The sequence below is a fragment of the Equus caballus genome, chromosome 7 (assembly GCF_041296265.1).
Source record: "Equus caballus isolate H_3958 breed thoroughbred chromosome 7, TB-T2T, whole genome shotgun sequence".
Taxonomy (NCBI): domain Eukaryota; kingdom Metazoa; phylum Chordata; class Mammalia; order Perissodactyla; family Equidae; genus Equus; species Equus caballus.
The window spans coordinates 83,765,362-83,792,230 of record NC_091690.1 but is presented as its reverse complement, the minus strand read 5'-3'; the positions used below and the strand labels follow the sequence as shown (position 1 = coordinate 83,792,230).

The following is a 26,869-nucleotide window of genomic DNA, read 5'->3' as shown; positions in this document are numbered from 1 at the left end:
GTTTCCTTTTCTATCTATTTCATTTGAGATAGCTGTTGAAATGTATCAAGTATTATTTGACACATACTAATAGATTAATTCAGTTTTGCTACTGAAATTTACATATGCACCCTACCACTTTTTATAAGATTGATAATATGCAAACATGGAAAAAATTCAAGTTGTGAAAATTAAGTCCCCTCTTTCCATTGTAGTCCCAAGTTCCCCAGTCCCAGTCTATAATGACAGTTTATTGTGATTATTACCAGAGGTTATTCTCCACATACTCAAGCAATAGATGTGCCCCTTAACACACAGTTCTGCATCACGCTTTTTGTTTTACTTAGTAAGACATTTTAGAGAGCTTTTCTACTACTTAAAAACAAAAGAATAACAGCAAAAAGACTTTCATCCAGTTTTTGAGTTTTTCAGAGACTAGAAAATGCCTCCTTCCGTATAAGAATAGCAGTGTATACATTATCTTCAACTATCCTAGAATCAGCGATGGCTATAGCAGGAAGACCTTAGAGCAGTGCCGTCCCAAAGAACTTTCTTCTATGATGGAAGTGCTCGTTTCTCCACTATCCAATATGGCAGCCACTAGACACGTTTGGCTGTTGAGCACTTGAAATGTAGCTGGTGTGACTAAGTAGATGAACTTTTAATTTTAATTACTTCTAATAGCTGCACGTGGTTAGTGGGTACTGTATCGGACAGCTCAGCTGTAAGGTAGTAAAGGCCATCTTTCTGGTTTTACAGACGAGTGACCTGAACTGCAGAGAAATGTTTTAGTGGTAGAACTAAGACTGGAACTCAGATCGCCCATCTTTCTCTTCATTCCTCTTTCAGTTTTGGCTTAGCTGCTACTTCAGCCTATGTACTTCTTGGTATGGGGAAGTGACTCTTAAAACCAATATGGCTGAACCCTTCAGGATGCTGCTCCTCTTGGGATTCATGGAGTCATCTCCACTCAACACCCACTAGTCAGAGTCAGCCTGGGTTACTTTAGCTGCTCATTCCCTACATCACTAGGATCTCCTAAAGCTTTTCCCCATCCATATTGGCACTCCTCTAGTTCAATACCACTATTTTCTGACAAGGAGATGCTTTGCTGAAGTTTCCTCCACTGCCTCTAAGCAACCCTCCTGCTGCTCTGCTGCTCCTATTTTCTCTCTTCTTCTTTTTTTTTTTGGTGAGGAAGATTGGCCCAGAGCTAACATCTGTGCCAATCCTCCTCTATTTTGTATATGGGGCACTGCCACAGCATGGCTTGATGAGTGGTATGCAGGTCCACGCCCAGGATCTGAACTGGTGAATCCTGGGCTGCCAGAGAAGAGTGCACGAACTTAACCAACATGCCACCGGGCCAGCCCCTAGGTTATTTTCTTAAAGTCCCATTTCTGATCATGTTGCTTTGCCCACAAGCCAGCAGCAGTTACCACTGCCCACCAATAGTCTAAAGTTCTTAGTTCAAGGTCCCCCATAATGTGGCCTCATCTTTTTTCTTTAAATAAATTTTTCATTTCAGAATGCTTTTTAGATTTATAAAAAAACCTGAAATGACAGTTCAGATGGTTCCTACATATCCTGAATCCAGTTTCACCTATTATTAATATCTTACATTACTACAATACATTTGTCACAACTAATGAACAGTATTGGTACATGGCTCTTAACTAAACTCCCTACTTTATTTGGGTTTCACTAGTTTTTCCCTAGTGTCCTTTTCTGTTCACACCTACTCATCATTGTCCTCTTAGTCTCCTCTCTTCTAGGATAGTTTTTCAGACTTTCCTTGTTTTTCATGACCTTGACAGTTTTGAGGACTATTGGGTTTTTCCTATGTTTTTCTCAGGGTTACACTGGGGTTATGGATTTTGGGGAGGAAGACCCAGAGGTGAAGTACCCTTTTCATCACAACATATCAAGGTACATGCTATCAATATGACTTATCACTGGTGACATTAACTTTGATCACTTGGCCAAATTAGTGTCTATACCAGCTCCCTCCTCTGTGACGCTGCTTGCCTGCCCCCATCCCATACCCTCATCACTGGAAGCCAGTCACTGAATGAGGTCCACGCATGGGCTGGGGAGTTAACCTCTGCCTCCTTGTAGGGGTTGTGTGACGACATAAATTATTTATTCTGTAAGGAAGAGTTGTCTCTTCTCCCTCATTTATTTATTCAGCTCTTCATTTATATCAATACGGACTTATAAATATTAATTTTAGCCTTTGGGTGATAATCCAATACTATTGTTATTCATTTTTTTTTGCTCAAATTATTCCACCTTTGGCCACTGGGAGCTCTTTCAAGCTGATCCTGACAGTTTCGTCATGCTGCCCCGTAAAAATATTTCTTTTCTTAGCACCTCTTTTTGGCACTGCAAGATGCTCCAGGTTCACCTTCTATTTGTCCTGCTCTTGTCCTGGAGTCTGCCAATTCTCCAGAAGCCCTGGACTCTATTACTGGAGAATGGAGTTAGTAACCAAGATCTGGGGCCAGCCTGGTGGCGCAGTGGTTAAGTGCGCATGTTCCGCTTCGGTGGCCTGGGGTTCGCCAGTTCAGATCCTGGGTGCGGACATGGCACCACTTGGCAAGCCATGCTGTGGTAGGCGTCCCACATATAAAGCAGAGGAAGATGGGCATGGATGTTAGCTCAGGGCCAGTCTTCCTCAGCAAAAAGAGGAGGATTGGCAGCAGTTAGCTCAGGGCTAATCTTCCTCAAAAAAACAAAGAAACCAAGATCTGGGTGCTGGGTCTCATCTTCTTTGGAGCCACACATCATTTGCTCAACCAAATCTGATGATCACCTACCCATGCGCTCCTTGTCTCTACAACATTCTCCCTCCGCTCACACCGAAATCCACAGGAGCTTACCAGCAACACTTTTGTTGTGCTGATGAGAAAGCTCTTCTCCGTCTTCGTCTCGTAGAAATTCTGCTCCTCCCATAAGGCCCCATTCAAAATGCCCCCTCTTTCCTAACTCCCACTTGATACCCCACAGTCCTCCGTGCGACCAGGCTGGGAGTCACCTGAGGGCCTCCCTTTGACACATTTACTTCTCTATCCCTAACCTCAGCAGTTAGCAGAAGCAAATCAAATCGTTGCTGCTTAATGAATATTAATTGACTAGATTAAGGTCAGTGTAAGATGTACTCATTAAGGTCTATCAGGGAAAAAGACACCCTCCCAAAACAAAAATACCATCCTGTAGAACCTTTATGCCCAAGCAACCCTTCTTTGTCCCCAAGCCTGAAGACGACATCCTGTTTCAGTCACATGCTATTGTGAAAACCAGAAGGAAGAGCCTTACGACTTTCATGCCTCAAAACAGGCCTTTTCTGTTCCTGGTTTGTGCGTATGTTCACAGATAAGGATCAGTGGAATCAAACATACCAGAAGGAAACTCGCATAGCTGTCCCGAGTCAGGAGACCTCAATAAGAAGCAGGCAGTGGCCCAAGAGCAAATGAGACAGTTCTCCTGTGTGGGCATTTTCCAGGAATCCTCACCTCCTGCCTCTCTCACTCAGTCACGTCTATTGCCTCGGTGTTGGGGTGCAGAGATAGCGAGGGGAGCACGGATGCAGCTGCATAACCAAGACGATGGGAAATGTGTCTCAACTTTGGACTATTCTGTGACTTTCTTATTGGTGCCACAGGGTAACGAGGAACTTCCTCTTCAATCTAGGGGTTGGGAAACTTCTGTTATGATGTGTGCAAAGGGCTGGAGTCGGTGCCATGAAAAGATGGGGGTGGGCATCGTGAAGAGGTAGACGGAGGGGCCAGCGTCTGATTTTTCCCAGGCAGTGACACCAACAGTACAGAGAAACAGCCCGTGTGGGGAGGGGCAGCCCCTAAAGCAGAAGTCGTACCGTCTGGTCTGCCTGGATGATGCTGATGCCTCTCTCTGGGGCTCTCCGACCCACCTTCCTTTTCCTGCAGCTGCACACAGCTCCCAGCACACTGACAGCTCTCATTTCTGGCCCTGAAGCTCTCTCCTTCTCTGCCCAGAGCTCACCCTGGAGGCTCATAGTTCCTACCCAGGCAATCCTCAACCACAGGGTGACGAGAGCCACTGGATAAATGCCCCTGCCTCCCTGTCCTGGGAAGGGAGATTTTGAGGTGTGTTGTCACCTGGTTTCTCAGAGGGACCCCTGCAGGACTGAGCCCCAGTTGCACACAGAGGTGTCATCCTTACTAATGCACCCTAGCTGACATTTCTCTCTTCCCCTCTTACATTCCCCACTTGAGTATTTGTACTTTCTAAGATCACCTCCCATATAAACTTCCTCCATCCAAGACCTTGTCTCAGCATCTGCTTTCAGGGAAACCTAAACTCAGATCTGCTGCCAGGGCAAGAGGGAGGACCCAGAGAACAGAGGCAGCAGTGGGTGGCTGGGTGGTTAGGCAGCTCAGAAAGAAGGAGTCGGGGGAGGCTGTGCCAGAAGAACCTTCCAACGTGCTTAGGGACTGAGAAGGACAAGCACACCAGACACTGCTGCCGGGCAAGCACTATGTGGCCACACAGAAGAGAACCAGGTACAATTCTGCCCTTGCAGGGCTCATGATCAGAGAACACCTAGCCACTGCTTTTCACTGAGTCCACCTGTCATCTTAGGGATGCTCACCCATTCAAGCCATCACCATAACAACAAACACATATAACTTTTTGCCAAGAGATCCCTGCCTTGGCATCTTGCTGATTTCCAGGTTCTAAGTCCTTGTTCCACGATGTCATCAACACGGCTTCCTAGATTCCGGATCCATATCCTGCTCCCAAGATACGACTCAGCACCTCTGGACTCCTGGAGGTCCCTACGCCATCTCCACCTTCTTCTAAGTGCCAGTGTTTCATAGTTTACTAATCTCAAACTCAGCTCCCTCCTACTCTCCCTGCCCAGCCCCAGGACAATTTGAAGCCGAATTTCTGGAAATGATCATGCCTGATTCATCTTAGGACCACCAGGTAATAGTACCATACCTATTTATTTGTGCTACAGATAGCAAGTTAGAAACATCTATCAAAATACCCAGATACTGCTTTCTAATAAAAGAAATCAGGGCTCTTTGGAGAAGTGGTTGATTCCAGGGCCAGAGTAAGTATAATATAAGACGAGTTTGCAGCATCTTATGATGCTAGAAAGCAAGGACATGCTAGAAAAAAAGATATGGGGCAGCATGTTGAAAATATCGAGGAGCCAACTTGAAAAAAGGTCAAAGCTAGAAATAGAGGAGCAAAACAACGAATAAGGATAGTACTGGAAGATAACCTAAAGTACAAAATAAGTACCCTGTGACCATACTGATATCAATAAATACTGAATAAAGGAGGAACAAGGGAAGATTTTTCCTTTCAGAAGAATTCCAACTGATAAACATAGAAGGAGGAAGGGAGATGGGAAATCTCCCCTGGACCATCATAGGAATAACTGAGTCAGTCATGTTCCACCAATTAAAATTAGTGGGAGAAGTTGAAGGAGAAATAAGATATTTGCATAATCTTAAAGTATCCCTCCCCCAATAAATTAATTACAAAGAGAAAAACACTAACTTTACCATGAAGAAATCTGGCAGACAGCACCTTAACCAAGCGATCAAGGTTAACATCTCCAGCAATAAGACATGCTGGCATCATGGACCCCCTGATATTCTGCACTGAAGAGGACACATCACTTCCGTGGTATTCTTCCCCAAAATGTAAAACCTTAATCCAATCATGAGAAAATATCAGACAACCCAGACTGGGGACCATTCTACAAAATCACAAGTCAGTCTTCTTCCAAAGTGCCAAGGTCATGAACCACAGGGGAGACTGCTGAAGATTGGAGCAGATGACAACTGAATGCCACATGGGATCCTGAGTTACATCCTAGAGCTGAAAAACGATAGTAATGTGAACACTGGTGAAATCCAAATAAATCCTGTAATTTAGTTAAGCGTCACACTGAGGTTAATTTCTTAGTTTTGATGCTTCTCCTGTGGATGGGTAATATGTTAACACTAGAAGGAGGAGAGGGAAGGCAGACAGCAACTCTGTTCTCTCTCTGCAACCGCTCTAAGTCTAAAATTAGGTCAAAATGAAAAAGTTAAAATAAACCCTGATCAATGACCTATGGGTTTAAGTATTAGGACACATAGTGAAATATAAAGACGATCTGGAAGATCTCCGGAGTGCTACCAAGGCAGGGAACGGCATGACACAGAGAGAAGGATTGTGGGGTCAGAGAAGCTAAGAAAATGATGAAGATCTGAGCTAAGGTGGCAGCAGTGGGCTTGGAGAACAGTGGGGAAAGGTCCACTTACCCGCACTGAGGGAGGCAGGCACTTTTCTAAGGGCTTCCTGCAGACTGACTGACTGAGGAATGGGACGGGTTTGATACATTACACATGGGAGGTACAGTTGTCAACATTTGTGGCTCACAGAATAGGGACGAAGGAGAAGGAGCAATCCAGGAGGACTCCCGGGTTTCTAATCTGAGCAACTGACGGCGGTTGTAACACCATTCATCAGAGTGGCAGACAGAACGGATTTGGTGGGGAGGAGGAACATAAGCTCCGTTTGGGGCAGGTTGGTTACAAGGTGCCTGTGTGACATCCAGGTGGGCAAGTTCGAAAGGCAATTAAAAGATAACCATACAGCTTCAAAGGGAAAGCCATTCCAGAGATATAGATCTGAAAGCGATGATCACATAGGTGACGGTTGAACACATAGGTGACGGTTGAAACGGTAGGAGTTGATAAAATCACCCAGGACAAGGAAAGAAAGAGAGGAGGGCCAAGGAGGGAAGAATGAGAAATGCCCACCATCATGGAAAGAAGAGGAGCATGTGAAGACGACTCAGAAGCAGGTGTCAGAGAACCAGGAGGGCACGAGATCACAGAGATCACTGGGCTGGGAAGGAGGATGAGACGCTGAGTAGGGTCAAGCGCCACAGCATCAGGGAAAGTCAGAATTGACATTGGTGACCTTGGAAGGAAAAGCGTGGAAAGTCGGGAGCGGCACCCAGCCCATACCTTGAAGGGAATGATTAGGGGTGGGGAAGCAGATATGTGAGTGCCAAACATTCTTTTGAGAAACTTAAGCTGGGGAAGAAGGAAGACAGAAAAACAGCCAGAGGGGAACTCAAGGTCAGAGGGGTCACCTGAAACTCTTGCCTCCAGACTGATTCCGCCCACGAGTTCCTGATGTATATTTTTAACTGCAAACTAATTCTCTCCACTGGGGATCCTGCTTGTAGCTTTTGAATGTGTGTGTCTAGCCCTAGACCCACAAAGGGTCTAAATTTGAGTTGACAAAAGAAGCATCACCTCTGTTGTGAATCACCTTTTCAACATGAAGGTTGAGATCTGACATGATCTAATCTGACTGTACTTGACGCCTGACTCGGGGCTGCATCACGTGATGCTGGGCAGTTTGCAACTCTTCCCAGAGGCAAGATTACCTCAGGGCCATGTTCAGGGACTCCATGGCCACGTCCTACCCATTTGGAGATCATTTCAGATCCTGACTAGGAATTTGCTGGAGGAGTTAAAAGCTGCGGTCACTAGGAGTGATGCTCAAGGAGTCTCAAGGCTTTTCCACATCTACCTGTTCCCTGAGCGTTTTCATTTCCTCTCCGTGTTCAGTTGCATTTACAAGCCTTTAAATATTAACACTCATTAGTATTGATGTTTGAGTACTAAATCAGGTTAGCTTCCTAGAAATTACTAGATTTTATATCATTCATTCATGCATTCAATACACATTGAATCAATATACATTGATTAAGTGCTAGGCAACCTGCTAGGCCTGGAGAAGAGTGGATAGATAAATAAGACATGGGTCCTGCCCTTGAGACGCCCACACACATTTATATAAACAACTTGGAGTGTCTCATAATAAAGGCATGTATGTGTATTATGTGTGTGCGTGTGTGTGTGACTCTCTCTGCGGGAAAACAGAAGGGCACATGGCTATCACTTCTAGGTGTGATTGTATTGTCAGGATATGAGAGGGAGGCACATTCAATTGATTCTAGAGATTGAAAGGATGAGAAATAATGAATTGGCTTGGTGGATAAAGGAGGAGGGGCCTCAGAGGCTGAAGGACGAGCAGGGGCAAAAGGACAGACGTGTTAATATGCACGGCCTACGTAATAATGTAGCAATGGTATTCACAAAAAATAATAAAATCAACAATGCTGAAAAGGATGAAAGACATTTATTGGGCACTCACCGCATCAGGCACTATTCTAAGCGCTTTCCATTGCATGAGCCACATGTGTGAGAGTGGCGGGAGGTGAGGCTGAGAAGACGGCCAGGGGTCGGGTGATGAAATGTCTCGAATGTTGTGCTAAGGGGCCTGGACTCTGGCCCACAGGTAGGGGAGAGCAAGTACTGGCAAGATTAGACTTAGGATTTAAATAGGTTCCTGCAGCTGTGTGGGGAATGGATTGGAGGAGGTGAGATAGGGGGCAGAGGGGTGAGTCCGAAAGTTATTTCAATAATTCAGTCAAGTGAAAATGGTAGGGAGGATGGATGCAGAGAGAATTTGGAAGCAAGAAGAAATGGGCCTCAGAGACCTCCCACAGATCTGGGGGTGGTGAGGAAGAAGGGAAGGGGTTCCATGGACTCAGAGGGGAAGAAACATCTTTAGGAAAGTGGATGAGCTCAGAGTGAGGTGCCCGCAGGTGGACAGCTAAGAACGAGAGTCGAGCACTTGGGGCAGAGGTTTGCACAAGAGAGAAGATGGGCAACAGTGAGGGGACGTCCAAATTCATTCAAGATAAGATAGTGCCATTTGACACTAAGATCACCCTGAATTCATCTTTCTCCCCGCCGCGGTCTTACCTTTTCACATGAACAGGTGTGAACTGGTGCAGGGTTATATCCCTTTCAAAGCAACACACCTAGAGACACACACAGAGGCCCGACATCACAGAGGCAACACTCCCACATACTTGCACCCAACCTAGAGAGGGATACACAGAGGCACACACACATATACACAGGCCCATTGGTCACAGAGGGGTACACACACAAGTCCACAGATCACAGAGGTGCACACACATGCACGCATCTCTCCCCCCCCCCCCCCACATGTAAATATGCCTACGAGGCCACCAGTTTACAATTTTCTGGAGAGGCTGAGGCGTGTCTTCCCACAGACAGTGAAGTCTATTCATCTACCCAGCTCATGACCCTTGACTGCTAGGGGGAGCGGCCCCGTCTGGTCATCAAGACCCCCTTTGCAATCACGCATATAAGACAGATTCCAAGAGGACATCTACAGGCTCCACTGTGTGTCATCCCCGACTCTACACATTCAGATTCCGCTCCGGGTGATCTGCTGTGAATTGAGAACACTCCTTCTCAGCAGGAGCAGGTGGTCCATCCGCCAGCAGATTAGAGACATCCACTGCAACATTCAACTCTCCTCTCACCAAAAAGCTTCTGCAGGACTTGGCCGTCATATAAGTCTTCAGCCAGGTCTTTCACAATGATTCTTTCTCCAACCAGCACATCATTAATCCAGTCAATTAATACCTACAGAGAGAGAGAATAAGAGAAGAGTCATGGAGTATTTTCTTATTCACCAGCTTTCTTATCCTGGACAATTAGAATCTAAATAAACTTCAGATTTGGAAAGCAGCAGAATTATCCACATGACTTACTATGGGGACAAGCAGCTGTGAGCGTGAGCCCCAACGGTCCTGTCAATTTTCAGATGCAAACCCTTCTAGTGCTGGTGGCACCAGCGTCCCAGCTAATATCTTCTGGCCCCCTACCATTCCTTACTCTAACGGCCAGCAACACTCACACAGTGTTTGTCTGAGTGGCTTTGTACCAGGTTGAAACCCCAGCTTCACCCACCACCTGGTTTGTGTACCTCTGTTATCCGTGGACCTCTGTATGTATGTGTATGTGTATGTGTGTATGCATGTATGTGTGTGTGTGTGTGTGTGCGTGTGTGTGTGGGTGGGTGTGGACCTCCGTGATCTATGAATCTAAGGCAAGCTCATTATCTGCTCTGAGCCTCTGATTCCGCACCTCTAAACTGAGGATGAAAATACCTCCCACATTAGGTAGCAGAAAAGAATTGTATACAACAAGGGCCAAACGCTCAGTAAAGGCAGACCTTACTAATAAATAAAGCACTCTCCCATGGATGACATTTGGCCAGGTGGTTACTGTGACCCCTCTGTTCAGGAGGGGAAATCTAACACAGAAGTAAACATATATCCACCCAAGGTCCCAGAGCTCAGTGGACAGAGACAGGAATGGAACTCTCGTCCACCTCACTGCAAAGCTCACGTTCTCCCCCTGCGCCAGGCTCCCTCTCCGGGGCCAGCGCAGTATCCTCGGCTGTATCTTTGCAGCGGTCATTACTGAGGGCCCTCTGTGGTCAGGCACGGGCAGAGGCAGTCCGCGTGAGGGCCATTTAGTCAATCCACACCACACCCCTGAGAGGCAGGGAGCATTCGTTCCGTTTTTCAGGCACAGAACTGAGGCCTGCCCAAGTTAAGTCCATCACCTTTCTTCTTAATTTTTCCTCTTTTTTGTTTAAGATATTATTTATATAAAGTAAAATTAACCAATTTTAAGTACATAGTTTGGTAAAGTTTGGTCATTGTACACAGTCATGTAACCACCACCACAATCGAGATACAGAACAGTTCCCTCACCCCAAGAAGGTTCCTTTGGTCCCTTGGTACTCGATCCCCTCCCCTGACCACAGGCCTCAGGCAACCACTACAGTTTTCCCTCTTTGACGATTTCATATAAGTGGACTCACAAGGAACATTGCCTTTTGTGTTTGACTTCTTTGACTTAGCATAAAGAGATTGCCTTATAACAGAGGCAGTAGCCAGGCAGGGTTTCCATCCCTGGGTGGAGCTTGGGGCCTTCACAGAACATTGTCCTACAGTCCTAAGGCAGCTTCCTTCCTTCCTTCCTCCCTCCCTCCATTCCTCCCCTCCTTTCCTTCCCTCCTTCCCTCTCTCCCTCCTTCCTCCTTTCTTCCCTTTCTCCCTCCATCTATCCATCACCCATCCATCCACCCAGCATTTATTTATGGTGAGGAAGATGGTCCCTGTACTAACATCCATGCCAATCTTCCTCTACTTTGTATATGAAACACTGCCACAGCACGGTCTGATGAGCGGTGTGTAGGTCCGCGCCTGGGATCCGAACCTGTGAATCCTGGGCTGCCGAAGTGGAGGGTATGAACTTAATCACTATGCCACCGGGCCAGCCCCCAGCATTCATTAGTACCTGCTGTATGTCACACATTGTGCTGGATCCTGGGGGTACAATGATGAAAAAAAGAGACAGTCTTTAAGCCCAAGTAGCTCCCCATGTAGTGAAGGAGACAGCGGAGTATATGAGTATATGAATATTGTACTATCACGTGGTGACTACAAAGATGGAACTAAGTATAGGGACCACAGCAGCACACAGAGGGGCTCAGCGACCGCATGGGCTTTAGACAAGGCTTCCTGGAGACCGTGACCCGCTCTGATTTCAGGTGGAAGGTAGGTAGAGGCATCTGGTCAGAGGGGCTGCCTGGACAAACGCAGGGTCGGGGGGAGTGCCCGAAGCAGGCACGGTGTGCACAGGAGTCACCACGAGCAGGTCCAGAGTCCCTGCGTTGCCAGGCAGGAGACAGCCTGAGGTTGACGAGGCAGCTAGAGCACAGAGACCCCAAATACCACCCCCCGGAGTGTTGCTTCAACCCGCAGGTGATAGGAAACTACACACAAGTTTTAAGCAGGAAAACGATATATTCAGATTTACACTGTGAATGAGTCGCTCTGGCAGCCAGTGCCTTTTTGTCTTGTTTTAAGACTAACTTGGAGAAGTTGAAGAAAAACACAGGACAGGGACTCAGAAGGAGTTTGAAATGAACATTTTTTTGAGGGGTGGCCACATGCTAGCCCCTGTGCCAGATACATTATGCACAACATTTCATTTAATCTCATTTATTTCTGTTTGAATGGCCTTTCTAAGACTCACTTTCCTCATCTGTAAAATGGGAATGATACTAAATCCTACTTCACAGGATGCTTTTGAGCATCCTTGAGGAAAGCAGTGAACTGTCAGATCCTGGCAAAATGAGCTTCTTTTCACTGACTTCCTCTGGCGCTTAGGATGAACACCATTCGTTGGGCATTTGTCAGGTCCCACTTCTGTTCCATTTTAGATGTCCACCTACTGGACCATGAGCCATCTGTGGGCAGGGACTTCCGTGACTTTTTACTCTCTCTGCAGTGGCTCGCATGGTGCCTGCACAGGCCAGGTGATCTACAGATGCCCGGTAAATCGGGGGGGGGGGGGGGGCCCTCCTGCTTTCCTCTTACCTTCATTAGTTCTTGAAGTTTTGGGTCGCTGCGGGAGTTTGGATCCACCATGGTTCGCACTTCATTCTCCTCTTTAAAAAGAAAAGGAAGTCAGTGGGGTGGCTCCACTTGAAGGCTTAGACTACCCCAGAGAACAGGAGACCCAGTTACCTAGCATCGTGTCCTCAGGGTCCAGCTCGAAGGGGATTGGGCTGAGGGGCAGGTTGATGGCATTCATGCCCTCCTCCTGAAGCTCTGATACTGCAAGAAGAAAGAAGCACGGAGTCACACTGCAGCCTCCAGACAACAGGCGTGGAACTCCCTAACAAACGTGTCTGATACTGATAGCGAGAAATAAAACCACTCAGGCTGGGTGACAGCTGTTACTCAGTCTGCAAGCGATTCCCTGCCTCTCCTCCTGAAAGGACCGAATTGTCCCCTTCATCTCACTCTTCTGGCTGCCACCTCACCTGCTTTCCTCGGAGAAATAGGGAGGTTCCGTTGGAGAAATAGGGAGGTCCTGAAGACACGGAAAGTTGCCTCCTCTCAGAATAAACAGAAGGGAGGTGGGCACTGACTCTTTCTTAAGTCTCTGCCTTTTGCCACTGCCACCCATCCTTCAGGGGCTTGCTGTCTGGTGCACAGTGGGGGCCCAATAACTGTTGACTAGATGAATGAGGTCACCAAGTTAAGGCTACATTTATCCTGTGAGCCACTTCCATCCTCAGTTCAACCTTCTTCTCTCTTCCCTCCTGATTTGGCTTCCCTAAGTATTTTCTGATTATCCCACCTCCCTCCTTCATCCCACCCCAGCTGCTGCTCGAGAATGCCTCAGTCAGGCCTCTTCCCTTCAGCTCTAATGAGCTGTGGGCCCCAAGGCCAGGCACCTCACCTCTCTAGGCCTGTTTCCTCAGCTAAACATGAAGAGCTCAACTGGAAGACCAGCAAGTTCTTTTCCAATTTTCACATCCTAGAAATCCACAATTCCACTTTCCTCAAGAAAAATAAAAAGAGTTCAATGACCACGAAAGACTTCCTGCCTGCTCCCTTCCATGCACCCATCCCCCAAGTGAAGCCTTAGTAAAAGAAATTCCTCCCACAAAACCAGTTGTGTGACGGACACTTGCTGAGTGCTGACCTTGGATGACCTCTCCTAAAGGCAGTGGCTTAAATCTGCTCACCTCTGTTCAGTTCCAGTTTGGATAATTACTTTTCACCAATTAAGCACAGAAAGACCATTCTCTCTGAAGGCATTGGTCACCAAAAGGTCCTGAAAGAGCTAATATGGCAGCTGCAATCAACCTTAATAAAAGCAATGTCCCATCTTTCCATTTTATTATTTTTTTTATTGACTCTGGCCTCGCTGATTGCCAGCATATACTTGCAAGAACTCTTAAGCACAAGGCAGTCTCTTACAAAGACTCCTTTCATATTAGCAACCTCACTGATGGTTGCAGTTGGCCGGGAACGAGATTGCCTAACAAAGAGAGTGAAACACACTCTACCCTAAGGAGACACAACTTGCATTATGAAGCTGGCATTTCGTCCCGCTGCTGTGGGCCCTGGACATTCATATGGGATAGCAGCCAGTCGCCATCTTAAACCTCCAAATTCACAGATATGCACTGCTCTATGTAATTCTCCTCCATAAAATATAACTGAAAAATATAAGCGACAACTTTGAGGCTTAAGGGATTCTGTAAGTATAGGATTGCATTTGCTCTAATGAAGAACAATTGCTTCATTACACTTCTATAATTTCTTCTAATATTCCTCCTAGGACTAGCAGTTTGCTTTCTTTTCCAGGCTGTTTCTCACAAAGAAGCAAGATTTCCATTACTTAACAAGCACTGCCGGCAAGCAATGGGCAGTGGAAATAAAGTCAGGCTTACATGTGGGAGCAGGGCTGGCCTTTCTGGCTAGTGGAGCAACTTGCTCCTGCCCAGGACCTTCTCTATCCACATGCTCCCCCAGGAAATTGGATGGCATTGTCCTAGGTGATCTGATATATCCAGAGGCTGATGACATCCACACCTAAATCTCCAGCCTTGGCCTGACCCTGAGCTCAGGCTTACTCGATGCCTCCTTCCATGCCTATTAACAGAGATCTGAAATTTACACATCCAAAACAGAACTCTGATGTCTAACACCCTCACTCCACCCATCACAACACTAAAATAAGACCTGTTCTTTCTCTACTCTTATCCTCCTCAGTAAATGGCACCACAATTTATACAATGATTAAGCCAAAATCCGAGGAATCACCCTTAATTTCTCCTTTTGCATCTAACACATTGGTGAGTTTTGTGGGCACCACCTGCAACACAGGACCCGATTCCAACACTGCCTCCCCGTCTCCACCACCATGATCCTGGTTCAGCTGCTGCTATCTTCCACCTGAATAACCAGAACCACCTTCTAAGGGGTCTACTGCTTTCTCAAGCACCCCGCTTCCCCCTCCTTCCCCTAATGCAGTCAGAACGTTCCATAAAGGTGTAAACAGGATCATACACTCTCCTGCATTAAGCTTTCCTCTGGCTTCCCTCAAACTCACAATAAACTCTCTATAAGACCCTCTCATCAGCCCTGCCGCCCTCCCCTGTTTTATTATCTTCATAGCACTCATCATAATTCTTGTTTATATGTCTGTTATCTATCTCCCCCATCAGAATGTAAACTGCGTGCAGGCGGGCACTTTTTCCCATTTGTTCGCTATTAGATCCCAAAGAGGAGTCAGACTGCCCCGATTGGAATCCAGGATCTGCCGCTGACTAGCTGTGCGGCCCTGGGCAAGTTCATCACCCTCCAACCTCGTACACCTCAGTGTCCTTACCTGCAAAATGGGAACGATAATACTGCCTACCTCCTAGGGTTGTTGAGAGGATTAAAGGGTTAATACATGAAAATCACTTAGGAGAGTGCCCAGGATGTGGTAAGCCCTATGTAAATATATGCTATTATGCTATTATTATTATTACTTAAAACAATACCTCATGCATTTTAAGCACTCAAGAACTATTTATCGTGGGGCTGGCCTGGTGATGCAGCAGCTAAATTTGCACGCTCCGCTTCGCTGGCCCAGGGTTTGCCGGTTCGGATCCCAGGGGTGGACCTACACACTGCTTATCAAGCCATATTGTGGCAGGCGTCCCATATATAAAGTAGAGGAAGATGGGCATGGGTGTCAGCTCAGGGCCAATCTTCCTCAGCAAAAAAAAGAGGAGGATTGGCGGTGGATATTAGCTGATGTCTAATCTTCCTCAAAAAAAAAAAAGAACTATTTATTGAATAAATGAATAATCAAAACTGTTAAAACCACCCTTCAATTGCACAGGTTATGAGTTGAGGCAGAATCTGCCAAAGTAGTATATAGGATGCAAAGAAGGATTCCAGCTCATCCTTAGGGAGAAAAAATTTACCTTTTGGCCTGACCCTGTGTGCCTGTGCACGTGTGTGCGTGTGTGTTTGTGCTTGTACACATTTCTGCGGCAGCATTTCCAGCTTACATTTTGTACAGAGAGAAAAGCCGCACCTGTCCCCAGACCTCTGTACAGCCAGGGCCAATTTGTGAATATGGAGATACCTGCATCTTTAAAGTGTGGCTAGAAATGCAACATTCACAGCCAGGACTTCTAAAAGTGGATCTGAACAGGATCTCTTTTTACATGTAGATCACTGTTAAAAATGTTTTCAGATGAAAAATCTCCAGTGAGAAAAACTCCCCTCTGCCCTGCCTCTTTAATTCACTCACAGAGACATAACAAACCCAAGAAGAGAGGCTGAGATATGTTTGCAATTGGAAATGTTTTTTTCAGGAAATGATTTGGTACAGGAACACCATTCCCATCCCATTAACTGCTGACTCCCAGCCAACTGTTTGTAAAAGTGAATATGCAAACTGCGCGGTTCAGGCTGGGCACCGCCCCATGGGGCCACATTAGCGGCCACTTTCCCAAAACAGCCCGACCGCTTTGGAGGTTTCATTTCGATTACACCAAAGCAGGACCCCGCAGAAGCCCCTCGCCAGCCCCTGAGCTCTGCAAGAGAAAGAGCTGCAATTGGATTTTCTCGGCATAGAACACGAAGATGATGTTTATCCTCCAAATCTCCTCTAACAATCTAAAACTAGGTCTGAACGTGCAGCCCTCGGTGTCTCGCAGCGCCGTTAGTCATAACTTAATAAACAGAGGCAATGCCCAGCGGGAGGTCGGGCTTGGGAAAGCAGGGTGATGGCCTCAAGTCCTGAAGCGCTCGCCACGAGAAAGGCGCTCGGGCTTTTCCGGGAATCGCAGTCAGACTCTGGGTCCAGCTGGGCAGCAGAAGACGTACATGGGAGACTGAAGGAGCTGGATTTGAACCTTACTTCCATTGTATCAGCTGTGGAACCTTATGTAAGTGACTTAACCTCCCTGAAATTCAATATAAAACAATGCTCTATAAAACAAGGGTGTAGCTGACACTGCTGGTTTCCTTCCCCTTGTATACTTTTGTCTTTTTCCCTGCTGAAAGAAGCCTCATGCGGTGCCAGTACACACCCCTTCCTCTTATATCTCTAGGTGAGATCCTGATTGGTTTAAGCTAATCATGATAATCTCAAGCCCCTTAGCAGTGACTGGTTCAAGCATTGTCATGTGATACAATTCTGGCCAATGCCATGAGAGGAAATTTCTAGAAGCTTCTAGAAAAGTCTTCCTCCGTTTTAAAGAGAGGCCCAAGAAAGAGAAGGTATCTCTCTCCTTCTAACCATTATTGCACCAGGATGTTATGTCTGGATTTGCTGCAGACATTTTGTAGCCACGAGGTGAGTAAGCCCAAAGAAGAAGCTAATAAGCTAAGGTTAGCAGAGAAGAAAGATAGAAAGAAGGGGGTTCTTGCTGATACTGTTAAGCCACCATCCCTAGTGCCACCTTAACTCTATGTATCTTGTTATAAGAGATATAATAAGTTCCCTCATTGTTTAAGCCAGTTGAGTTGGCCTTTTCTGGAGCTTGGAGCCTGAACTCCCTAAATGATACATAGGACACTAAGATTATTAAGTTGATGGATGAATACAGTAGGTCTGCAATGAATGGTAATTTTCTTTTCCTTTTTTCCATGAGAAACAGAATAGCTGCAGGCATCTCTTACACTCCAGAGTACATACAGGGACTCAGAGAACACCAGGCAGAAAACAAGCATAAAGAGAAGAATGGAGAGAAGTTTCTAAGAGTACAAAAGGGTCCATTTATGCAAGGCAAGTAATTTCGTTCATTCAACCAATAAACACTACTGGGCACTTCCTGTGAAGCAGCCCCTGCGCCAGCAGTGGGGATAAGGGTTTGGGGATTTGACATGGGTCTGCCTCAATCTGCTCACAGGTGGTGAGAGAGGCAGGCAGATAAACACAATGTGCAACACGCTGCACTCGGGTGGGAGACGTGTAACGAGCAGGCTGTGGGAGCTCAGGTGGAAGGAACAAGGCTAACTTTAGATGGAGAAGACTGGGAAGGATTCCCAGAAAGGGGGATATTTGAGCTGGACTTTGAAAAATCTAAATTTTTATCCAACACAGGTGCCCCACAAAAGGCACATCTTGTGTAAAAACAGCAAGGTGTGGACAAACAGGGCAGGTGTTGAGAGAATGGTGATTATGTCTGAGCACCGGAACGCTGGGGGCACGGAGGGGAAATGGGGGGAAGGAATAGAGAAGCAAATAAGTAGGTGGGGTCTGGAGTATCAAGGGTTGCAAATTCATTTGTCGCCAGCACTCCCAGGACCATGCTCCCTGTGCCTACAGACGAAAACAAGCCAACCAAACAGACCAGGAAGGGCAAGAGAATAGCCAGGATGTCTCTCTCCTTCAGTGCAAGTGGGCCCCAGTGAGACATTTGGACTGCTCTAGAGCCTTATCGGGATAACTAATTTCTGGTCCTCTTGAAAGCTACTAAAGCTCCCTAAATTTCTAAATGGCTCAAGGGGCCCCCCAGAAGTTTTTGGCAGCTAGAGAAAACTACATTGTCTGCTCAGCAAATCCCAACAATCTTCCTCTATATGAAAAATCAACCTGAAACAACAGCTACAAAAATCTACAGCTAACATCACACTTAACGGCGAGAAACTAGATGTTTTCACCCTGAAACTGGGAACAAGGCAAAGATGTCTCCTCTCACCCCCCTATTCAAAATTCCACTAAAAATCCTACCTAGTATAATAATATAAGAGAAGGAGATAAAAGGTATACAGATTGGGAAGGAAGAAATAAAACCATCTTTGTAGATGACATGATTTTCTATGTAAAAAATCCCAAAGAATTGACCAAAACAAAACAGAACAAAAAACCCAAACACTTAGAATAAGCAATTATAACAAGGTTACAGGATACAAGGTTAATATACAAATGTCAATTGTTTTCCTATATACCAGCAATAAATGATTGGAATTAGAAATTAAAAACGCAGTATTATTTACAGTAGCACTCAAAAATGCAATAGTTAGATATAAATCTAACAAAATATGTACAGGATTGATGTGCAGAAAATTACAAAACTCTGATGAAAGAAATCAAAGAAGATCTAGATAAATAGAGAGATACTCAGTGTTCATGGATAGGAAGACATAATATTATTAAAACGTTAATTCTTCCCAACTTCATCTATAGCTTCAACGTAACCCCAGCCAAAATTACAGCAAGCTATTTTGTGGATATCGACAAACTCATTCCAAAGTTTACAGAGAAAGGCAAAAGATGCAGAGCAGAAACACAGTATTGAAGAACAACAAAGTTGTAGGACTGACACTACCAGACTTCAGGACTTACTAGAAAGCTACAGTAATCAAGACAGCATGTTACTGGCAAAAGAACAGATCAATGGAACAGAATAGAAAACCCAGAAACAGACCCACACAAATATAGTCAACTGATTTTTCATAAAGGAGCAAAGGCAATTCGACGCAGAAGGGATGGTCTTATCAACAAACGGTGTGAGAACAATTGAGCATCCATACACAAAAAAAATTAATCTATACACAGACCATACACTCTTTACACAATGTAACTCAAAGTGATCACAGACCTAAGTAGAAAACACTTTATACCTAAGTATGAAATTCCTAGAGAAAAACGTAGGAGCAAATCTATGTGATTTAGGGTTTGGCAGTAAGTTTTTACATACAACACCAAAGGGACAATCCCTGAAAGAAAAATTGATAAGTTGGACTTCATTAAAATGTCTACTCTGCAAAAGATATTGTTAAGAGAATGAAAAGATAAGCCATAGACTGGGATAAAATATTTGCAAAATACATATCTGATGAAAGACTTGTATGCAAAATACACAGAGAACACTAAAAACTGAATGATAAGAAAACAAACAACACAATTACAAAATGAACAAGGGACGTGAAGATACGTCACCAAAGATGTACAGATGGGAAATAAGCACATGAAAAGATGTTCAACATCATTTGTCATTAGGGAATGACAAATAGAACAACAACGAGACACTACTACATATTACTAGAATGGTTAAAACCAAAAAAACTAATAATACCAAATGCTGACAAGGATGTGGAGCAAGAGAAACTCTCATTCACTGCTGGTGACAATGCCAAATGAGATAGCCATTTTGGAAGATAGTTTGGTAGTTTCTTATAAAGCTATAGTCTTACCACATAATCCAGCCATTGTGTTCCTAGGTATTTACCCAGTTGATTTGAAAACATATTTACATAAATCCTGCATATGAATGTTTATAGCAGCTTTATTCATAATTGCCAAAAGCCAGAAGCAACCAAGCTATCTTTCAATAGGCAAATAAACTGTGGTACATATGATGAAATATTATGCATGATAAAAAGAAATTAGCAATAAAGCCATGAAGAGACACAAGGAACTTCAAATGTATAATTCCTAAGTCAAAGAGGCTAGTCTGAAAAGGCTACGTAGTGTATGATTCCAATTATATAATATTTGGAGAAGGTGAAACTATAGAGACAAAAAAATCAGTGGTTGCCAGGAGCTTGGGGGAAAGTTGAACAGGCAAAGTACGGAACAATTTTAAGAGGGTAAAACTGTTCTGTATGACTGCGATGGCGGACACATGATTTTATGCATTTGTCGAACACACAGCACAAGGAGTAAACCTTAATGTATGCAAACTTAAAAAACCATTTTGGAGGCTGGGGAATCCAAGGATGGAATACAGACGTGACAACAGAATCTGACTGTGCAAGAGACAACCTCACTGAAGGAGGTTAAGGGAATAGCGCTGACCTAAATATCACTGGAAATGAGTGAAGTCTGTGAGACCAAAGGAAAAAGAACCGCATGTAAGCACTGTAGACTAGTTGATAAAGTTATTTCCCCTAGGGGTATGGGTTAATAATTCTGATACTGCTATACATGGACAATACTGGAATTGAATAATCAAGTAAATGGATGGTAGATGGTAAAACCAGGTTTCTCACTGTTGGAGTAGAAGTTTACAGATAAGCAAGGGAACCAGGCTGGGATGATCCACATGGGAACAGATTAGAGTTGGAGACATCAGTAAGAACGCATGCTATCTTAATATAGATACCGATGGTTATGTACAGAAATATTTAGACGTGTATATACATGAGTTAGTGCACACACATATATTTTTTTGCTCTATTTGCTGAGAGAGTCTAAAAGAAATGACACTCCAGTAGCAATAAATGGATCTAGGACTCAGATCCTGGTTTCTAGCACCATTCTCCAACAAAGGAACCAGGGCTCCTTGGATAAATGGCTGATTCTAGGACTGGAGAGGAAATACACAAGAGAGGCTGGAAGCAGAAAGTAAGGAAGCTGGAAGAATTTGAGCCACAAAATACATACGGTAGTATTGAATTATAGCCCAAAGCACAAAATAAATATCCATAAATCCATACTGACATAAATGACTGATTCAATTAATAAATGGAGGAGAAGAGACAAATCTTCTTGGTAGAATTCCAAATAATTTATGGATCCGTGCCCTCAAAGGGGGAGAGCACAACCCCCGACTCCTTAAATGTGGGCTTTGCATAGTGACTTCCTTCCAAAGAGTACAATATGAAAAGGGAGAAAAAGAGTAACTTTACAGCGGAGAAAGCTGACAACCACCACCTCGGCCAGGTGACCGTGGTCAACATCACGGTCGTAAGTCACGGGATTTGATGTGATATGAGGAAATAGCACTTGCCTCTGTGCTCTTCCTTCCCCAAACCCACAATCCCAGCCTAATCATGAGAAAAACACGACACATTCCAATAGAGGGGTATCCTAAAAAATACTTGATTAGTACTCCTCCGCACTATCAAGGTGATTCAAAACAAGGATAATCTGAGAAAATGTCACAGCCAAGAGCAGCCTAAGGAAACAAGATGGCTAAGTGTAATGTGGTATCCTACATGGGATCCTGGACCAGAAAAAGGACATTAGGCAAAAACTAAAGAAATCTGAATGACCTAGGGATTTTAGTTAATAATAACATATCTATACTGGTTCATGAATTGTGACAAATGTATCATCCTAATATAAGATGTTAATAAGAGAGGAAACTGGATGTAGGATAAATGGGAACTCTCTGGAGCATCTTTGCAATTTTTCTGTAAATCTAAAACTACTGCAAAAGTAGTCTATTAAAAAACAACTCAACCTAAATTTGCTGTTATTTCCAAATGTATACAGAGTTCACTGGGGGGAAATCCATGATTTTATGGGTTACACATGTTTCCTCCTATCACCAAGGAGACTGTGGTAATTTATCCCACATTCGCTGAGTCCTGTGGAAGCATCTATAAAGCAGGGAAAGCGCAAGAACCTTTTCAAAGTCCCGTAGCACAAGCTGTACTCAAGAACCCAAGTTTCCAGGAAGAAAGTACAAAAAAATTTTTTCTCGTTGTTTGTTTTTTTCCAGGGCTGAAATGAGAAGATAGAGCTCCCTCATAACTTCGGGACTACTGGCTGGGTCATTTCTGCTTTCCCAAGAGGGGGTCTGTCCCACTAGTCCAACCATCACTGAAGGTACAGTGGTCTCTTTAATGCTTTTCTCCAGAGCTGCTCTGGAAATCAGATCTATCCATGGTCCCCAGTGGGGGTCTTTACACCGTGGGCTTTTGCATTAGTTTTCTATTGCTGTTGTAACAAGTTACCACACACTTGGTGACTGGAAAAAACACCAATTTATTATGCTCGTGGTTCTATAGGTTAGAAGTCCAACATGGCGTCACTGGGCTAAAACCAAGGCACTGGCAGGGCAGCGTTCCTTTCTGGAAGCTCTAGAGGAGAATCTCTTTTCTTGCCTTTCCCAGCTTCTAGAGGCCACCTGCAGTCCTTGGCTTGTGGCCCCTTCCTCCATCTTCAAAGCCAGCAATGGGGGTCGGGGGGGGGGCAGATTCCTTCTCACATTGCATCACTCTGACCTCCTCTTCCGCCTCCCCCTTCTACTTTTAAGGACCCTATGATTACACTGGGTCCACCAGAATAATCCAGGACAATCTCTCTATTTTAGGGTTGGCTGATGAGCAACCAAAATTCCACCTGAACCTGAACTTCACCTTGCCATGCAAGTCAACAAATTCACAGAGTCCAGGGATCGGGGTGCGGACCTCTGGCAGGAGAGGTCATTATTCTGCCTACAAGAGCTTTCTTGGTTAAGGGGACAAGTTCTGTTCTTAATACTCACTCTTTCCTACAACATGTGGGTTCACTTTTCCTCTCTGTGAGATTGCCAAAAGAAAATGCAAAATCCCAACCCCCCCCACCCCAGCCCTTAAACCAGAGGAGTTTTATTACTTTTAACTAAAAGGATACTTGTTTCAGCAGACATAATACAAAGCATCAGGTAAACATGGGAGCCAGCTCGTGGAGGCCTCAACAGATTGTCAGGCTCTCACCACGCTCCTCTCTACCTGACACAGCTGTTTAGGCACCAGGGTCTGACATCTGGCCCTGGGAGCCCAGCCAAAAAGCGGAATTAGAGGATGGTGTCGTGATGGGAGCTGACAGGGGCTCCATAGTCCCGAGTCTTATGGTTTCCACCAGTGTCTTCACGTTGGTCAGTTTTATAGTCTCTGCAGAGTTGGAAGGCTGCCAAGCAAATGGCCCCTGGACATTTATTCATTGTTCAGCCAAGCATGTGATACAGCTGCCCTCCAACTGCAAGGAAGCACGGAGGCAGAGAGAGAGATGCCCCATTGGCGGGCTTCAGGCAGTCAGATCTATGTGAGCTGAAAGATGGGTGGGGGGCTCAAGGAAGCCACGGGAATTTAATGTAAATACTGCACAGGCACCGAGGGTCAAGGGGAAACAGCATGTCACTGCTCTCTGTCTTCTGCCACGCCATGCCCCATTATCTCTTTAGACTGAGAACCAGAACCATTTCCTTGGTTTTAAAGGTCTGCTCCTACTTAAGCAGAAGGTGGTATAGATGTGCTATCCTGGGAAAAGACCAAGCCACTGTGTGTGCGAGTGCATCCGTGTGTGTTCATACACCCTGAGCACTCCTAACAGCCTTGGGAAGACCACAGAACTTCATCTGGGACACTGGCTAATTGCATATGAAGTGTGGGTACCGTGAGCAACCCAGGGCAGCCAGCGTGGAAGCGGCACTACTGATCTCTTTCATTCGTAAAAATGTACGGGCATCTCTGGTGCCAGGGGCTGGGCCACGAGCTATGAATACAAAGATACACGAGTACTTCTGCTGGGGCCAGTTGGCTCCTGAAGGGCAGCTACCTTTGGTGGCCCTCAGAGCCCAGACAATGCCTGGCACTTGATAAGCACTCAGTGGGTGCTGGAGGATGCTTTAGCTGGAGAGGGAGGAGAAAGACACGCACACGAAGTACAATGCAGAATGACAAGGGCCCCACGCAGTTCTGAACCACGTCCTGAGTGCAGAGCACTCTTCTGCAGGGGAGGGAGCAAATGAGGAGTGAGTGGGCGATGCAGACGCCACAGGAGGCCAGGAGGGCCCCAGGCACCCCGTGCAGCCTCTCCATCTCACCTGCTTTTGTCTCTGTGTGTCACCTGAGTCAAGTGTCCTTGTTCCATTTTCTACGGCTCTTTGAATTTCATGTCTAGATCCTTCTTACTTATTAATCCTGAACAGCCAGACATTTCTTATTCAGTGGCTCAATGCGGCTTAAAAAGTGCCACAAAACTACGAGTCCACTTGAATTCCCAAGTGGTGGCCTCTGTTGAAACAAGAGCCCTGGGAGTGGCCGGTGAGAGAACACGGCATTGTGTTGGACCAGTTCTCGTGGGCAGTTTCTAGGTTTGTCTGAAGGGCAGTCGGTGGCGTACCCTGAAGGAGAACAGTTCGTGGAAACTCCCTCTGGAGGGAACAATGATGATGATGGTGAGAGAACACACACTCACACTCCACTTCCTTTCTACCAGGCCCTTAGATGCAGCATTTTTTTTTACATATATTAACTCATTTAATCTTGCCAACAATCTAATGAGTAGATACTATTGTAATCCCCATTTTACAGGTGAGGAGAATGAGGCCCAGAGAGGTTATGTCACCTGACTAAGGCCACACGAGTAGAAAGTGAACCCAGATTTGATCCCAGGCCAGCTGGCTCCAGGGTTCACATCCTTAACACTATACTATACATTGTCCCAGTTTTATGAAAGGGCTTTTATTTCTTATATGAATATGTCTAGAACATGGTCACTTCTGTGTTCCCATGTAAGGCCAGGAGAAAGTTTATTAGGGAAAAATCTTGCATATGCTAAGCCCTAGAGGTTGCCTGGTCAGTCTATGGAGGCTCAGACTCTGTGAGAACAGATTAAAACAAAGTGATATTTGAGCAGTACTTTTGTTTGTTGTAAGTACTGGGTTAATTTAAAAGAAATGGCTAGTGGCTGGCCTGGTGGCGTAGTGGTTAAGTTTGCACATTCTGCTTTGGAGGTCCAGGGTTCACTGGTTCGGATCCTGGGTGTGGACCTACACACCGCTTGTCAAGCCATGCTGTGGCAGGTGTCCCACATAAAAGGAGAGGAAGATGGGCACAGATGTTCGCTCAGGGCCAGTCTTCCTCAGCAAAAAGAGGAGGATTGGGGGGGCTGGCTCCATGGCCGAATGGTTAAGTTCGCGCGCTCCACTGCAGGCGGCCCAGTGTTTCGTTGGTTCGAATCCTGGGCGCGGACATGGCACTGCTCATCAAACCACGCTGAGGCAGCATCCCACCTACCACAACTAGAAGGACCCACAACGAAGAATGTACAAATATGTACTGGGGGGTTTTGGGGAGAAAAAGGAAAAAAATAAAATCTTTAAAAAAAAACGAGGAGGATTGGCAGCAGATGTTAGATCAGGGCTAATCTTCCTCAAAAAACAAAAAAAAAGAAATGGCTAGGGGGCTGGCTCCATGGCCAAGTGGTTAAGTTCATGTGCTCTGCTTTGGCAGCCCAGGGTTCAGTTGTTTGGATCCTGAGCGCAGACCTACACACAGCTCATCAAGCCATGCTGTGGTGGCATCCCACACAGAAGAACTAGAATGACCTACAACCAGGATAGACAACTATGTACTGGGACTTTGGGGAGAAAAAAAAAAGAGGAAGATTGGAAACAGACGTTAGCTCAGGGTAAATCTTCCTCACCAAAAAGAAAAAAAAATGCATAAAAGAAATGGCTATAAAAGAAAAACATGCTCATTTAAGAGAACTTTGAAAACATTAAAAAAAACTAAGAAAATAATCCTACTGCTTAGAGAAAAACTGTTAACATGGTATATTTTCTTACCTGCTTTCCTTTGCTTTACACACATACACACATTAACATGCTGGGTACACATAGTTCTATAGGCTGCTTTCATCACACCACATAATCTCATTACCTTTCCTTATGCCATCAAAAGAATCACTTTAAATGTCTTCCTTAATCTCCGTTGAAGGTACACACCATACATTACTGAACCATCCCATAACTGTTGGACATTTAGGTGGTTTCCAATCTTGGGGGGTGGCTGAGTCTGGAAGGTTGAGTCATTCGCCAGCCATGAAGGGTGAGCGGGTGCTCAGGCAGCGGGACCAGCAAGAGTAGAATGTGGTGCCTCCGGGGAGCCAGATGCAGGGCCCTAAGTGAGTCTCAGGTCACAGGCTATTCTTCTCACTCTTTCATGGAGGAAGAAGCTGAAGTTCAGAAAAGTTAAGTGACTTCCCTGAAAAGTCCCCTAGAGGATGATCCAGACAGTTCACTATCTCCTTTTCCCAATGTCTTAGTACGGAGCCACTTGAAAGTGGGAAGAAATGCCAGGGAAAGGGGTGAGGGGCAAGGAGAATGACACAGAGACCCAGGAAGAGCCCCCAAAGGGGGCATGCATTACTGAGCCGGCTCCCTGTGGGCCACTGAGGCTTGCCCCAAGGGGGTTCTCTGAGGAACTATGGAGACTGTCTCCGCGGACTGCCCCCTTAGCTGAGGTTACCCCAAGGGTGCTGCCTCTCCACACCCTCAGGCTGCACTGGGTGTTGGTTGAGGGGCTTCAGAAGCTAGAGCTCTGGGACAGGACAGTGGAGGTGCCAGGTTAAGGCAGGACCCTGCTGGGTGTGCCAAACTGTCTACCACAGCCAGGCTG

General features: G+C 45.5%; 1 protein-coding gene and 1 long non-coding RNA gene across 3 annotated transcripts in view; one reads left to right on the top strand and one right to left on the bottom strand.

The window, feature by feature from the left end:
- Positions 1-26,869, bottom strand: part of PARVA (parvin alpha) — a 146,595-nt gene that overhangs the window by 38,167 nt on the left and 81,559 nt on the right. For both annotated transcript variants that reach the window (XM_023646063.2, XM_070274791.1), the window contains exons 2-4: positions 12,473-12,562; positions 12,323-12,393; positions 9,407-9,509 (exon numbers count right to left, since the gene is read on the bottom strand). In XM_023646063.2, coding sequence (XP_023501831.1) covers positions 9,407-9,509; positions 12,323-12,393; positions 12,473-12,562 — 264 coding nt within the window. The remainder of the gene's footprint in view (positions 1-9,406; positions 9,510-12,322; positions 12,394-12,472; positions 12,563-26,869) is intronic.
- On the top strand, positions 16,216-25,579 carry LOC111774359 (uncharacterized). Its single transcript, XR_002809339.2, has 4 exons — positions 16,216-16,692; positions 17,407-17,534; positions 22,204-22,310; positions 22,798-25,579. It is a non-coding gene; the product is annotated as an uncharacterized lncRNA (long non-coding RNA).